This window comes from Medicago sativa, chromosome 3, assembly GCF_051527215.1.
Source record: "Medicago sativa cultivar Bolivia chromosome 3, Bolivia_mono, whole genome shotgun sequence".
Lineage (NCBI taxonomy): Eukaryota > Viridiplantae > Streptophyta > Magnoliopsida > Fabales > Fabaceae > Medicago > Medicago sativa.
The window spans coordinates 80,474,907-80,492,627 of record NC_140751.1 but is presented as its reverse complement, the minus strand read 5'-3'; the positions used below and the strand labels follow the sequence as shown (position 1 = coordinate 80,492,627).

The 17,721-nt window shown below is 30.0% G+C and overlaps 2 protein-coding genes across 2 annotated transcripts; both read left to right on the top strand.

The window, feature by feature from the left end:
- The first annotated feature begins 904 nt into the window (after positions 1–904).
- Positions 905–1,507, top strand: LOC146940725 (uncharacterized). The gene has a single exon (XM_085749898.1). It carries the CDS (start codon positions 905–907, stop codon positions 1,505–1,507), a length of 603 nt encoding a protein of 200 aa, XP_085606024.1.
- A 4,637-nt stretch (positions 1,508–6,144) lies between these two features.
- LOC146940724 (NAD(P)H-dependent 6'-deoxychalcone synthase-like) lies at positions 6,145–7,689 on the top strand. Its single transcript, XM_085754445.1, has 4 exons — positions 6,145–6,527; positions 6,625–6,868; positions 6,990–7,166; positions 7,305–7,689. Exons 1-4 carry the CDS (start codon positions 6,202–6,204, stop codon positions 7,503–7,505), a joined length of 948 nt encoding a protein of 315 aa, XP_085610571.1. The 5' UTR covers positions 6,145–6,201; the 3' UTR covers positions 7,506–7,689.
- The last annotated feature ends 10,032 nt before the right edge of the window (positions 7,690–17,721 follow it).

Sequence of the window (17,721 nt, the reverse complement as noted above, 5' to 3'; positions counted from 1 at the left end):
ACTCATTATCGAACCTGATTCTTTAGTAGCTCGAATCTTTAAAGCACGTTATTTCCCTACGGGTACATATCTTACGGCTCAGATTGGCCATAATCCTAGCTACGTTTGGCGGAGTATCATGCGCGCAAGATTTATAGTGTGTGGAGGCGCAAAATGGAGTATTGGTTCAGGTGCGCTCATTCCTATTCTCAATGAACCATGGCTACCTAATGGAGAATGTATTCGTAGTGATGTACCAGGAGCTCATTTTGTTCAAAATTTTAATATTAATAGTTTGATGAATTTACATGATAAGAGCTGGAATGAACATACAGTTAGGCAGGTTTTCAGTGTTGATATTGCAGATAAAATTCTACACACACCTCTCATTCCTCAGGTTGATGTCGATAGAATCATTTGGAAAGCGGAAAGACACGGACGTTACTCTGTTCGTAGTGCTTACAAATTGTGTGTATCCGAGTTGGTTGATTCATCATATCTGTGGCGCCCGGGCTATTGGTCTGGCATTTGGAATCTCAAGGTCCCTCCAAAGGTAAAAAATTTAATTTGGCGTATATGCAGGGGCTGTTTGCCAATGCGAGTACGTTTGCTCGACAAAGGGGTCACATGTCCAACAAACTGTGCTAGTTGTGAATCCGAACACGAAGATGTCACACATGTTCTTTTCTCTTGCCCTTTCGCCATTCAAGTTTGGAACAGAACCGGTCTTTGGGGGTCTATTCAATATGCTCTTTCATCTTCTGTGTCAACTATAGATGCCATCTTTTCCCTACTTCAGAATTTGTCTGGCGATTTATCTTAACGCCTAGTGACTGTTATTTGGAGCATTTGGAAGCATCGTAATCTCAGAATTTGGGACGATGCAACAGAAACTAGCGCAACTGTAGTGGAGCGAGCTCGAAACATGGTTGTCGATTGGCAACTAGCAAATACGCCTGATGCTCCAGTACCTACCGCTCTTCCTCTATCCTCTCCGTCTCTTAGTGGGGTACCTTCCACTTCGAGCTCATGCAACAACAGTCATTGGCAGCGTCCTATGCCGGGGAGGTACAAATGCAATATCGATGCCGCTTTCTCTAATTCCCTCAATCGTACAGGTATAGGTATATGTATTCGGGAAGCTGATGGGAGCTTTGTGTTGGCAAAATCTATGTCGCACCCTTGTCTGCTTCCGGTCGATGTGGGCGAAGCGCTTGGTTTACACTTAGCTTTGCAATGGTTGAGTGATATGCAGTTCGATAATGTTGATTTTGAAACGGACTCCAAGCTAACATCTGATGCTTTTCGCTCCGACAGGAATGACACGTCCGAATTTGGTTGTATTATTTCTTCTTGTCGTTCTTTGTTTACCTCTTTATTTTCTAACTCTAGGGTGGAGTTTGTTAGGCGACAAGCTAACGGGGTTGCTCATGCTCTTGCTAGAGAAGCCACGTTACTAGCTAGTCCCGCTACTTATTTTGATATACCCAATTGTATTGAGACTCTTATTATCAATGAAATGCTATAAGCAAGTTTCCCTCAAAAAAAAAAAAGTTTGAGGTGATTTTGACATATATATTTACCATAATCATTTAAAAATATCGTAAAAATAGAGGTCATTTTTTTTCTTCCGATTATGTGTTTTTTTTATTATTATAATATATGTAATGATCCAAGCATAAACAATTAAAATTTTGATCAGTGATAATAATGAATATTTTCTCACTAAATGTTTCATTAAAAAAATAATTCTTATTAATAGTTTGTTTTCATTATTGTTTTCACATTATAGTGACATTTAAGTTTGACCCATTTTTATAATAATATTACAATATATAAACTTCTTTATTTTCTTAACGAAAATACGACATATGCTATTTTTTAAGAACGAAAATACAAAATATAATGAAGTGTATCATTTGGTTTTGTTACTTTTAATTTCAAACACAAAATAATTTAGATACAAATAGATTCGTGTGTATATGTGTGTGGAAAGAAAAAATTCAATTAAAATAATAGTTCAGATATATTAAATATTTAATATTCTATGAATAGCAACACATGAAATTAGAATAATTTTATAAAACTCAAATAAAAATAAAATTAACAGCATTAAATGTCAAATTTATTGTGAGCAAAAGAAAACATATATATTTTTTTTAATAATATGGCTCGTTGATATAAGTTATAAAACATTTAAAAGAACATAAAAAAAATAATGCATGTTTTTTTTGTTTTTTGTTAATAACATGGCTACTTGATATAAGTTATAAAATATACAACGACAGTCTTAAATTTAATCGGTTTCTCTCCAAAAAAAGATTAGTTTAAATAGGGTATCAATCGGTCAATGTTACAACAATATTTTTCATTAAAAAATTATTATTAATTTCTTTTTTAGAGAATTTATATATTGCATTACATTATAATACAAATAATATAACACAATAATATAATATAATTGATACACATGATACCAAAAATGAATTACAAAAATTAATAGTGAAAGTTATAATAATGCAAAGTTATAATAATTCCAAAAATAATGCATAAGAATAAAACAACATTAGTGTGCCACATGTCGTGAGTTTAGGAAATTCTAAAAGATTGAATTGTAGCAACACATGTCAAGATGAGAAGAGAAGAAAAATTATTTCCATAAAGGGACATGAAATAGGTCCTAAATTTATATTATATAGATTCTAACTACTCCCTTCGTCCTCTAAGAAAAACTATTTTTGAATGATTAATTTGACTATATTCACTATTTTTATAATATGTTTTGACTGCAGTTTAAAAAGACAAATTCTAACAATTAAAATATTAAATTTGGTTTGATGAATATTTTTAAAATATCATTGAATTATAATTTTTGTTGGTAAATATTTGTAAATTTTAAATATCAAAATTGTGCATTAATATTGTAAAAAATCCAAGAGCAATATTTTACGTTTGTTTATAATAAACATAATGATACTTATGTAATATATCTTTCAAAAAAAGATACTTATGTAATATAGTAGTGGATTATGCACCACTCATTTAATTATCAGGGCACCACCAATAAAAAATATCCTTAAGATACTTGTTAAAGAAACCAAAAATAGTAGCTTTACATTTGTCAATATGATATTTTTATATTTTTCTTTTAACCAATGTTCCAAGACACTCTTTAACATTTTCCTAAAAATAAATATAAATGTAAACAATTTTTGCATAGGATGCAAATACACAGCCAAACTCCAAGTTTCTTAAAAAGTTATCTTTATTTATTCTTTTTTCCATCCTTTTCTTTATGAAGTTACTAGTATTGCCTTAAAAAAAGAAGTTACTAGTACAGTAGAAACTCTTTAATTTAATACTCGGTAAATTAATAAACTCTCTAAAATAATAAATTTGTCCGGTCCCGATTTGGGCCAATGTAAAAAATTGAAAAACTCGATAAAATAATAAGATAATAATTTTTCGGGAGATCCCTTTATAATTTTCGGTCCCAAGAAAATCATAAATTAATAATTCATAGAAACTGAAAAAAAATATTAAGAATACATTGAACACATTTGTTCCTCTTATTTACATTTACTGCACTTCAAAAGTCATTATTGATTTCCAATGCATATGAACATAGTAGTTACTAATTTACGTTGAGTTCCAAGGTTCGCTGCAACGTAATTTTAAGAGGCATAGACTAATTTGCCTTTTTGTTTGGTATGTACAGTATAATTACTTAAAAACTCTTTAAATTAATAATTATTAATTTATCGATAAATTAATAACTCTCTAAATTAATAAATTTCTCCGATCCTGACATTATTAATTTATAGAGTTTTACTCCCTCCGTTCCTTTATAACTGTCACTTTTGCATATAATTTTTGTTTCTAATTAACTGTCGTTTTCAAAGTTCAAAGCATCATTAAATGTGGCTTTACCTATATTACCCCTATATATTTATTGCAGAGAGGGAAATGTATGAAATGAAGTATTAAATGATTAAGGTTATTATAGGAAAAAGATAAATTGTTGTATCAAAAGTAGTAAAAGTATTTGTTGTCTTGGTTTGTGTAAAAAGTCAAAATGTGACAATTAAAAAGGAACGGAGGGAGTAACTGTATAATTAATAAATCAAAGAAAGAAAGAAAAAAAACGTAATACGACCCCACATAGGACTCAGCTGATGCTATCTAAAGATGCTAGTCTAATAACTCCAAAAGATCATTCAATTTCAACAATTGACTCACACTGTCACACATACCACACCAATCCGGTCAAACTATTACTATAATTTTACCAAGTGTATATGAAAATGCTTTATTTAAGTGGTGGCTGCATTCCTTCAATTCAAACTCCCACCTTTTAAATCTTTTTCTAAATAATCATCTATCACTTTTAGTTTCACTTTTGCTTAAGTAAAATATTTTTCCTTTAAAATATTTTGCTGTGATTCGAACATTTTCGATTTACTAGTATTGAAATATAATTAATTTTGCCTTTAAAAATCTATTCTAATTTTTTTTAATTAAAAAAAATTCTATTTGAAGTTTTAACTTACAAAATTTGATTTTTATCATCAAATTATTAGTTCGCCTCATTATATATTTACATATTTAATAATTTTATATTAATCTTTTTTAAATAAAAAAATTAATTTTCATCACACCATAACGAGCGATATGATCCCTTAAAAAAAGTGGTCAAATCTTCTATACTTCACTCCTGCATATAAAAAACATTATAAGAAAATAATTCATTTTGTGTACACTATGAAATCCGAATGACGAATAATCAAACGTAGCAACTCCGTACCTACAATACATTTAAAAAAATTACTATCGACAGTTGAAAGTGTTAATTTTATTAAAATAAAAAGAATAATAATAAAATGCAAATTTCAAGGATATATTTAAACATAGAGATAGAGATAGTAAATGTTAAGGAACTAGCTAGCTGACGGGTCATGGGGTAGTGGTGAAGGGGAAAATACTTCCATGACATAGCTTGTGTGACATTGGTGCCATTGGGAAAATCCTGGCCATTGATGTGTGTGGATGTGTGTGGGGATGTGTGTGTGTGTGGTGGAGATGTAATGGTACACAAGCTATGGCACCAATGGCACACAAGCTATGGCACCAAAGTGGAGTCCGTGGTGAAGGTATGTAAATATGATATTATACTTCCTCTGTCCCGCAATACTTGACCTACTTGATCATTTCACACAGATTAAGAAAAGTGTAAAGATGAAAGAAAGAAAATGATATTTTTACTGAATTGCCCCTATTATATTATTTTTAAACCTTCACTTTTTTAAGTAATGATTACTTTCTTTGTTCCACTACAAACTTTTACATGAAGACCACAAAAAGTAACTATAAGGGGTAAACTTGTCAAATTAAGCTTAAAAATTTGAGAAGGTCAAGTATTGTGGGACAATTTTTTTTCCAAATAGGTCAAGTATTGCGGGACGGAGGGAGTAATATCTTCGATCATGATCTATATAAAAAAAATAATAAAGTTAGAAACTGATAACAATATTTATCCAAAATTACTCTTTCTAGATTCGAGACTAAATCACTCGATGGATGGTGCAGTTTGATTGTCGGTTTTACCTACTCTTTTGTAGACGGACTTTTATTCAGACCATTGTGGTATGCCACAGTTTAGATTTCTCTTGATGTCTGTCGTCTCTCCTGGTTTAGCGAAAAAAGATTCGAGAATAAATCAAAAAAATGTTTAGTTTACGATGATTATTTATTTACACTAATTTTAAAGCCTTTAAGGATTGTGTGTATATACTCTTACGATAGCCATATATGCATTATAGGATACTTATATGACCGTCCAAAATAAAAGTCACTTATATGAGACTAAAACAGAATTAATTTTACTGTGTATGTTTTTCTCTTCCTAATTTTTTTTTTGTTCTTTTATCAAGTGAAAGTAAATGGATTAAAATTAAAGACCAAATTATTAATTCGATCTCTAACAAAGTTGTTTAAAACATTTCAAATCTAAGTAGCTCTGGCTGTCTTAAAATCCAAAGTACAGCTACCACATAGTAGTAGATGGTCAAATAAGTACTACTCCTAAGTTCACCTACCCCATAATGCAAAATTTTTAATATTCCTAAAATTCTATTATAAATAGAAGCTTTAGCCACCCTTTATTTCACATTCACAACATCCAATTCAACATTCTTCTTATCACATCAACCTAGCATAAACAAAATGGCTGCTGCACCTACAGTCCCTGAAGTAGTCCTCCCCTCCTCCACCGGACAACGGAAAATGCCGGTGATGGGCCTCGGCACCGCACCGGAAGCAACCAGTAAGGTTACTACAAAAGATGCTGTCCTTGAAGCCATCAAACAAGGTTATAGACATTTTGATGCAGCTGCTGCATATGGTGTGGAAAAATCTGTTGGAGAAGCTATTGCAGAAGCACTTAAACTTGGACTTATTTCATCTAGAGATGAACTCTTTGTTACTTCTAAATTATGGGTTACAGATAATCATCCTGAGCTCATTGTTCCTGCTCTGCAGAAATCTCTAAGGTAATTAAAAAAATTCTTCAATATTTAGCTATATTTTTGCAGTATTATTCATGAATTATGAATATTGATTTGAATGTATACATGCTTGTTTTTGCAGGACTCTTCAACTAGAATACTTGGACCTTATTTTGATCCATTGGCCAATTACTACTAAACCAGGTGAAGTTAAATACCCTATTGAAGTATCAGAGATTGTGGAATTTGATATGAAAGGTGTGTGGACATCATTGGAAGAATGTCAAAAACTTGGTCTCACCAAAGCCATTGGAGCTAGCAACTTCTCAATCAAGAAGCTTGAAAAATTGCTATCCTTTGCAACCATCCCTCCTGCAGTGAATCAAGTAATTGATAATTTATAAGATCATATATTGAAATTAATTTAACCATTTTACATGATTTCATATGTTTGTTGTTGTTAATCACTATACTAATTATTGATTAAATTAATTTGGATCCTAATAGGTGGAAGTCAACCTTGGATGGCAACAAGAGAAACTTAGAGCCTTCTGCAAGGAAAAGTGTATTGTGGTAACTGCCTTCTCACCCCTTAGGAAAGGTGCTAGCAGGGGTGCTAATTTAGTGATGGACAATGATATACTCAAAGAATTGGCTGATGCACATGGCAAGACTATAGCTCAGGTATATTATATATATAATATGATCTTAGCATGGACCAACTTCTAATTTGGAGTGAATTTTTTTTTATGAGCTGTAAGATCTAGCATAATTTATTTGTTCATAAAGTTGCATAAATTTAATGTCACAATACTTTGGCAGATTTGTCTTCGATGGCTATATGAGCAAGGATTGACTTTTGTGGTTAAGAGCTATGACAAGGAGAGGATGAACCAAAACTTGCAAATCTTTGATTGGTCATTGACTGAGGATGATTACAAGAAAATTAGTGAAATCCATCAAGAGAGACTCATCAAAGGACCAACCAAGCCTCTTCTTGATGATCTATGGGATGAAGAATGAACAATCGGTTCAATTTGAAACATGGATTTTGCTACTTACTCTGAATAAAGCAAGTCTGTCTCATCATAGTGGTTATTATGAGTACACTTTGTTAAGTGCAGTTGCAAGTATTTTATTTTCAAGAGTTTTGATTCTACATGTACGGATTGTCAAAATATCAATTTTAATTGAGTGAATCTTCGTACTTTTCTTGCATTATTGTATAGAGAGTGTTATTTCAAAAATCAATTTGGTTGATAACTTATGTCACAACCATAATTTATAAAGAAAAAATAGGTATTTCCACAGAAACCAAAGCAATAGAGAGATAAAGTAAGAAATAATGTAAGTATGAGAGAGAAAGTTGTCACCAAATGAAGGCTTAAATATGAAAATAGTCCCTGCAAATATCTGACATTTTGGTTTTAGTCCCTGTAAAAATATCTTTTTGGTTTTAGTCCCTGCAAATATAAAAAATTTGGTTTTGGTCCTTGATATTTTGTTTTAGTCCTTGTAAAATTGATTCATATTGGATTTGGTCCTTGTAATATGTAGAATATTTGATTTTAGTCCCTCAAAACGAGGACTAAAATGAATATTATAGGGATCAATTTCAATATGAAATGATTTTGCAAGGATTAAAACAAAATACCAGGGACCAAAACGAAATATTTTATATTTGCAGGGACTAAAACCAAAAAAATATTTTTATTGGGACTAAAACCAAAACGTCAGATATTTGCAGGGACCATTTCCATATTTAAGCCCCAAATGAATGTTCAAATATCACGAGAAATTTTAATATCTCACCAAATAATCAATAATTGTCACCCGATCATTTACTAAAAATAAAATAAAATAATTTTTTTGAAAGAAAGAATAAAATAAAATAATTGTCACCCAATCCAACCTCTTGTGCTTTTTTAAATATCAATGATATTCGTCACTTTATGAGACACTTGATCCTATAGCACCATCTCCCATAATTTCCCAATTGAAAAAATGCCATAAGTTTATGAGATAAGAACCTGTCTTGTAGCTACTTGTACCAATTATTTGATCTGTTGGGCATGAGTTCGAACGCGCATTCTTTACTTCTTAAGGGTGTGTAAAAAGTGATAATCTAATGTCATGTAAGTAGAATTTACAACTTACTCCTTCATGTCACCTATTATAAGGAGAGAAAAAAAAAACTATATATTTTTTAGGTTGATTGAATAAATGATATATATAATCTATATTAATGACCACATAAATTACTCATTCAATAAATCTAAAAAGTGGTTTTTTTGTTTATAATAATGATCAGAGAAAGTATATTGTAGGAACATTTAATAAAGAAATGAATTTGTACTATCATTTTGTTACAACTATTGTTTTTCATATTTTTATCATGTTCTTACTTTTTTCTTTCTTTCTTGTGTTGCTTGACTTTTCATGTCAATACATACATTTCTTTTTGTATTTTTAGTTGTCTCATAAATTATCTTATAAATTGTTGTTCAAATAGCATAAATTATCCTATAAATTGTTGTTCAAATAACATACATCCATTTAATAAGTTGAGGCGTGAGTTCAGATGCTTGATTTATTCATTTCTCATCACTTATATGTGAGTTTTACTGCGCGGCTCTTTAGAATAAAAATGAAAAGAAAAGAAAAGAAGTATTCACTCAATTAAATAACATGAACTTTGAATTAGAGCTCCGTGAGTTGTTCAGTTGTATGAACTTAGACGCTCCTATCCACGAGGAGATTCAAAGTTTGATCCGACTACCATAACAAATCTTCCTCTCTCGCTAATTTTTTTAATGAAAATAGATGATATTTATTCATTCAATTTAATAGAGTACATCGATACAATACAAGTTCAAAGTCGCTAAAAATAAAAGGTTAATGTTAACTTGTGCCCTCAAGGCACATATTAAGATACTCATTATAGAAATACACATATCAAAAGGCGTGCATTCAACTTCTTAAAAGTTGTTATATTGTGTTTTCCAATGCAAAATTGCTCTATTTAGGTTGCTTAACATGTGCCCTAAGGGCACAAGTTAACATGACCCAAAATAAAAAGGATGAATCTGCGAACAAACTCACAACATCCATATTAATAGCATAAAACGACAAAGTATATATGCCGACTACAAATATGACTATATTTAAGTCTCCGAAATAGTATGTCTCTGGATCTGCAACATTGACAACGACAAAATTACTGAATACTGAATTTGTACTTGATCAAAGATAATCCTTCAACCTAAATCAAATAAGCACCATGCTAAAATGGGGAATCAAAAACACGCCCAAAGATGAGAAATTAAAATAAACAAAGTTGTGCTAAGACGATGAAATCACAAAAACAAATGAAAGAAGACTGAAAATGTGTGGAAATCTCTTATTTAACTAAACGACAAAGAAAAATAATTTGAAGGGGTGATTCGAGGTCTAAATTGAGAGTAAATCACTCATCTTCGATAGATCAAGAAGATGAAAAGTGGTAACGGGATTTTCAACAAGTATGAGAGAGAGAGAATGTGTGTTTTTTTTTTTTTTTTTTAACTTACCACATATCTCCCTCAGGAAATAGACCACTGACTAACTGACTGTTCGCCAGTTAAAAAATTAACCTTGTTTAGGAATTTAGATTCAATTTACTAACTAGAATTAATTTACTCAAACTCAATCAGATCATCAATTGGTCTTTATGAGTTAGTTTACACGTTAATTTATAATCATAAAAATTATATGGTTTAGAGAAATTAGGTGTTTGTTTGTCCGTTTTCTACTACTATGCTATTTTATATAAAAAGAGATATTAATTTTGACATAAGAAGATTATAAATTATAATTAGTTCATTATTATTGTAGTTGTGTTGTTCACATTTTAATGAAATTTCACTCTTCTTAATTAAATAGGTAAAAAAAATATTATAAAAAAATAAAATAATATAAGTGAAGGGTAAAATAAAAAAAAAGTATCCCAAAAAAAATATTTTTTTTAGAGAGAGAGAGAGACCAATGTAAAAAAGGAATATACCCTTTTGGCTTGGAATTTTTCTTCTATTTTTACCCTTTATTTAAACTATTTTATCATTGTTATAATACTATTTAAATTTTCAATTAAAAAATTAGTTAAATTCCATTAAAATACAAACAATCCACAAAAATAAAACAATATTCAACATTATAAAAACAAAATTATTTCGACTTTATATATAGAAATATTGTGTTTTAATGTAACATCTTTTCTTTCAATTTTACCTTTCACTTAATTATTTTTTACCATTTCTACGTAGAGGTGTTCAAAACCGAACCAACCCAATAGAAAAACTACAAACCAAACCAATCCAAACCGAAACCGCAAAAAACCGCACTTGGTTTGAATGAATTCGGATGACTTTTGCACTGAACCACGCGGTTCGGTTCGGTTTACGGTTTGCTTCTCAGCAACCGAACCAAACCAAACCAAACCGCAAGAATAATGAATATAACTTAAATATGTACTAGCCCAATTACATAGCTCAAAAATAATCTCTTTTGATTCGATTTAGGTTCGATTCTAATTCCTTTCCATCTCTTTCAATTCATTTCCAGTGATGAATTTGTTTTACTTCCCAATAATTTGTTTCGTGCTTATGTTTCTTCTTAATTTTACCTATTTTGATATAAGTTTTACCTAATATTTTATCATATAAACATCAGAATAAAATGTCCTATGTTTATTTTGTAACAAGTTGGCAATATTAGAGTTAATGTAATATTTTTTTATCTCGCGATAAACTGCACAAACCGAACCAATCCAAACCGCATTGGTTTGGTTTGGTTTGGTTTGGTTTGGATGACTTTTTAAAAATCAACCGAACCAAACCAAACCGCATGCTTTTTTATCTCGCAGTTTGGATGACTTTTTTTGCTCAAAACCGAACCAAACCGCACCGCGACCACCCTTATTTTTACGTGTCCACAAAAGTAACAGGGTTCTCAACTTTTTGTGTCCCTTCCAGTGTCACACACCGTTGTTTAATATTGATACAATATTTTCTTAGTTTGAATGAAGACGTGGAAGTGGAAAGAGTGGATGAAGAAAATCAATTAAAGTATATCACTAATGCAATATGTTATTCCATGTTTAGAAGGTTTCGAACTTTCAGTCACTGCATAAATAACAACCTTGTGTCGTTTTAGTACTATTAGTATTGTAGCACCATATCTATAAGTGGCTTGACATTTCATTTTCGGTTCCTACGTCCGTCACAACCCATCTTCATCAGTTTGGTCATTTAGCGGGGTTACCGAGATCAACACATTCTTTTCTGACAGTAATCTGGCTGGCTAGTGTCTGAGTTATTTGGAAGGAAGGAAACAATAGGATCTTTAACAGGAAGAGTGGCGACTTGGATCAGCTAGCAGACAACATCAAACTTATGTATTTTTCTTGGCTAAAGCCAAAATGCCTACTTTCGCTTTCAGTTATAACGAATGGTAGCGGCATCGGTTGTTTTGTATGAGTGTTTTTGTGTAGCATTTTTCTGTCACACTTCCGTTGTGTTATTTTTTGGAAACAGACTCATAACTGTGTATTTTGGTGGGTGGTTCTCTTTTGCACATCTTGTACGAGATGAACCACTTTTTGTGATCTAATATATTTTATTTTGGCTTGTTAAAAAAAAAAAGTATTGTAGCACCAACCATAATGAAAAAAAAACAGCTCTCTATCCTTCAGTTTTGTTTTATTATCATTATTTTCTATTTTTATTGCAAACATTCTTTCTTATTTTTCCCTTCCTGTGGAGGTGGAGTAGAGACGTTTTGTCTTGTCACTTATGTATGTACACATCACAAGCCTTGCATTTATGTGACAAGTTGTGATATTATATATTGTTTCTTTTTATATTTTCCGTGGGAATTGCATTTGGAATCACTAAATGAAACAAGAAATTTCTAATTACGCTATGTGTTTGGATTAGATGATGAAAAATAATTTCTTTTAAATCAATAATGTTATCCAGTTATAAAAATTTATCGGTTTTAAATCTCTTTAAGGAAAACTTTATCTTTATTGAAATTCTACTTGACCCGAGGAATTAATTTCTGCAATCGTGCAGAAAAACACCTAGTTGAATGGAGGTTTCCTACTATGATGTTGGACTTGAACCCGTATCGATAAAATGTTTATTTATCATTATAGTTTTATTTACATTACTAGATTTTAGACATAATACTTATTTTAATTTTATACACAAATATGACCATTTTATTTATTTTTAAATGTAGGAAGATCCACATTTGATTGGAGAAACAAAGGCCAATTAAACCCTGTTAAAGATCAGGGAATATAAGACAGCAAATTATTTTTTATTTATCACTGTTTATCTTTAATTTCTATAGTTTAAAAACAAATTTAATGTATATCATTTTTTTTGTTAAAAATTTGTTTTGCATTTGCTGTGTGCGGTGTGATTGAGGCATTATACCATATTGAATATGGTGGAAGACATATCAACTTGTCGGCCCATGATTTATACAATCACTTAATCGATTAGAGACACAGAACAAGACAAAGTATGAATAGAGAGAATGATTGCGTTTTGGAGGAAACATGCCCTTATGAAGGAACGTTTAAGCCTACGCTTATTAATTTTGTTTTTGTCTTTATTACAAACTTACATGTATATATCAATGCAAACATTACATGCATGTCATGAGTCATCACCGTATTGTTTAAATATTGTGATTGATTATGAAGAAGTAACACTCAAACAAGTTGTGTATATTTTTGCATCTTAAGAGTATTATTAATTTTGTTTGTTTTTATTACAAACTTACACATATATATAATCGCAAACATTGCATGCATGTCATGAGTCATCATCATATTGTTTAAATATTGTGATTGATTACAAAAAAGTAACATTTAAACAAGTTGTGTATATTTTTGCATCTCAAGAGCATTATTAATTATGTTTTTGTCTTTATTACAAACTTCCACACCCACACACGCACGCGCACGCACGCATACAAACACACACACTCACACGCACGCGCGCGCACACACACACACACAAATACATATATATATATATATAGCAAACCCCTATATATATATATATATATATATATATATATATATATATATATCAGCACAAACATTGCAAGCATGTCATGAATCATCACCATATTGTTTGAATATTGTGATTGATTATAAAGAAGTAACATTAAATTAGTGTTATAGCTAGACCTAGACCATAAAATTAGTTATTGCTTAAATTAGTGTTATATGACCATCATAATGTTCAAAGACTGTAATTGATTATGAAGAAGGTTGTGATTGCTTAAATTATTTTTTAAAAAATAATTTGAGAACAATGTTACTTTTCTCATTTTATTTTTTAAAATTGTAGAGGTGGGATAAATTGATTTATAAAATTTGTGAAATAATAAATTAAGATGATATTAATAGTTATCAATTGATTTAATAATGAACAAATCTTTTAAAGATGGAAAATATATATGCATCATGTGGTATGAAGAGAAACAAAAAAGTGTTTATGGATGTGGAGTATATTTATGTACATATCATCTTGGTATTATATAAGAGTGTGTGCTTATTCTATTGCTAAAAGCTCCAATAAAGTTTTTTAAGAAAGAAGGAGCCTATACTCATTTTTCTCTTCTACACTAGTAAGTAAAAACACAGTTTGCTTTATATATGAGCAACATTGAATATATAGTTTTGAAAATACAAAGTATAATTTTTTTTTTCTGCTCTTGTTTTATTTATTTTTCATTCTATTATGATCCATCAAAATTTTATATATAAAACCATTAACCATTTCTTTTGATGTTATTGTCCTTCATTCTTTGCCATGTAATGTAAGTCTACCACTTCTCTCTCTCAACCACATTTCTCTATTTTGATTATTTTTTTCTTTCGAAAAATACCATGATATACTTTTCTTGATAAATTCTTTGTATTACTAATTTTTATTAGAATCATATTAAAATCATTGACCTAAAACACAAGGTGTATGTCTATAAAACAAGGAACGAAATCATACACTCCTCAAAGAATACAGTACCACATTAACCTCTCAAAAAACAACATTTCTTTGTACTATTACTATTTCTCTCTTCTTCTTCTACCTTAACTCCCAAAATCTCCTTCCTCTCATTCTCACTATTTTCATCGGTGCATAATAAATATACTTTTTATGAATCAAACTCCGACATCATCAATCATTTTCCTCTACGTAGCAAAAATGTTCTTTAAATCATAAAAATCATTTCTTCTGTTGTTGTTATTTGTGGTATTTTTTTTTGTTCTTGTTTGTACTGTGATAACTTGTACCTTGAATATTGTTTTTTTTTTAAAACATTGAGTGTTTGAGCAACTATTGATTAAGCAACTAGACTTTATGAAAAGTAATATACAATTTTTTATTTATTTATTTGATTTTTGGTATGATTAAGAACTAAATTTTGGTGATATAAACATTCAGTGATTGAGTTAATTGTGCATGTTTTAACTTCATTTTACATATCCCTAAACAAAACCTGAATTTTATATTTATAAAAATCAACCATTGTATTCTAGGCCTCAAATTAATAGAAAAAAAAAAATGAATTCTTCCAAATCTCTCATTCAAGATATGTCATATATTAAATTTAATAAATACATAATGACTCATCAATTTTATCACTCTGGTGTTGATTCTCGTGTATTGCAAAGATATTTCTTTTCATATTAACAAGATAAACGAACAAAAATGTACTATACTTTTTCTTTTAACAAATCTGAAAGCAAAGCTTGACTATGATCATATCTTTGTCGATTAATTATGAAAATTGTGTATGATTTAAATGTTTATTGTTTTAATTGTAATTGTCTAAGTCATGTTACATATCATATCTTTGATGGACGTTGAAAAATTGTTCTTTGGTCGACATATCTTAGCATTCTGGCATGGCTCATCAAGGGGAGAGGATCCACTCCAGTGGAAATTTCCTCATGTTTTCTCCTGTGAAATAATCTTAGTCGTCCATTCCTTTTAATGACACCTACAAATCTTCGATTTCACATTTATGCTAAAATTTTATGGGAAATGTTAGAGTGCCCTTAGAATTCTTGTTAAGAAAATTAAAATAAATATATTCTCTTAAATTCTCTTAAAAAATGGCGAGAAAATGTATATTCAACTTTTTAAATGTTTAAAAGTTGTTGTTTTAAATGTAAAGTATCCACTTTTTTGTTTTTTTATTGAATAAAATGTTGAAACACAAATTTTATAATGCCTTCTATTTTAAAATTTAATATGAGTCATAATTTATGGTTTGTTGTTCATTAAAACTTACCTGGAGAACTAATCATCATAAATTAACATGTGCAAACCAAACCTCAAAATCAAATATTAAACGGCATCTATTACTACGAACCTAAATAAAATTTTACAAATTTATATAATAATGATTATTATAGATTTGGCTTAGTTGTATCTATTTTTATAATTTTTTTTCTTCATATATCTATTCGTTTGTTTATGTTAGGTAATTAGTTGAAATTTAGTTTTGATATGAACCCTACCAATATTTTATTAAAGCATTCCCTTATCTATTATTATCACTTGTAAAAGGTGAAAGAATACCTCATGGTGTGTTGAGTTGATGTTTTCTACTATGATGTTGGACTTAACTGTTATCAATAAAATGTTTAAATATTAGTATAGTTTTGTTTACATCACTAGATTTTAGACATAATACTTATTTTAATTTTATACACAAATATGACCCTTTTATTTATTTCTAAATGTAGGAAGATCCCACATTTGATTGGAGAAACAAATGCCATTTAAATCCTATTAAAGATGAAGGTACAGAAGAAGGCTGTAAGTTGTTTTTTTATTTATCATCATTTAATTTTAATTTTAATAGTTTAAAAACAAATTTAATGTATACATTTTTTCCCTATTAGATTGTTGTTTTGCACTTGTGGTGTGATTGAGGCATTATATCATATTGAATATGGTGGAAGACGTATCAAATTGTCGGCTCAAGATTTATACAATCACTTGATTAGAGACACAAAACAAGACAAAGTTGGACGTACTATTCCTGAAATATTGAATTGAATTAGAGAGAAAAATGTCCTTACGAAGGAACGTTTAAGCCTATAGGTTATAAGCGCGGGGTACATCTCTCTCTCTCTCTCTCTCTCTCTCTCTCTCTCTCTCTCTCTCTCTCAAACCCACACTCACACAATTGATGTTTTTTTTAAAGATAAAATGGTTTAATGATGTTGAATGAATTGACTAAATTATTTAAAAAATTTCATTGTTTTGTGTATGTTCAAATAATTTTATTTGTATTTGTGTATGTACAAGACTATCTCTGTTAGACTTTCAGCAACAATAACAGACATCCATGAAATGAAAATCGAATTGAAACTAGTTTAAGCCTTTATACAACTTGGCAATCACTTCTACACCAAATTTTATTGTCCACATTATTTTAATTTTCTACACCAATCTATTTAGGTATATATTTGGATTGAGACTTAACATAGACCTTACAAAGGATCTCATCTTAAAAGATAAACACAAAGCCGAAGAAAAGAAATTAGAAAAGGAGTTAAAGAAAGGACCCGTGACGGCTGAAATATTGTGGATTAAGAAGTTGAGTCGTTTCAAAGGAGTAAGTGTAAATTTCAAAATATTTTATTTTATTTTTTGACAAATTCAAAATATTTTATTAGAATCTCAATGGTTTAATTTTCTTTACTATTAATTGTAGGGTGGCATATACTCTGGTCCGAAAAATGTAAAAGTTTTTGGCAAGACAACTAAACATGAAGTTATGATTGTAGATTTTGGGGAAGAAATGGTGAACAAAAAACTGGGTGATAAGAAACTCATGGAGACGATTGGGTTGATGAAGGGTATGCAAAGATTAATCGAGCCCCAAGTCACGGAATACTACTGGTTCATACAACATAGGTTATTCGTGGTATAAGACGTGCCAATTGAGGAGAAACTACAGGGGTATATCTTTAGTTTGCTAATTATGAATTGACTCTAAAGAGCAAGAAATAATAATAATATATTATCATGTTTTCACGCTCCATTGTAAATATTCATGCAAAAATACTATCTTACTTGGTTTAATTTAAGACATTATGGAGGTGTGCTAGAACAACTTGGGATATTTGACAAATGGATCTTTGTTTATGTAAGATATTAAG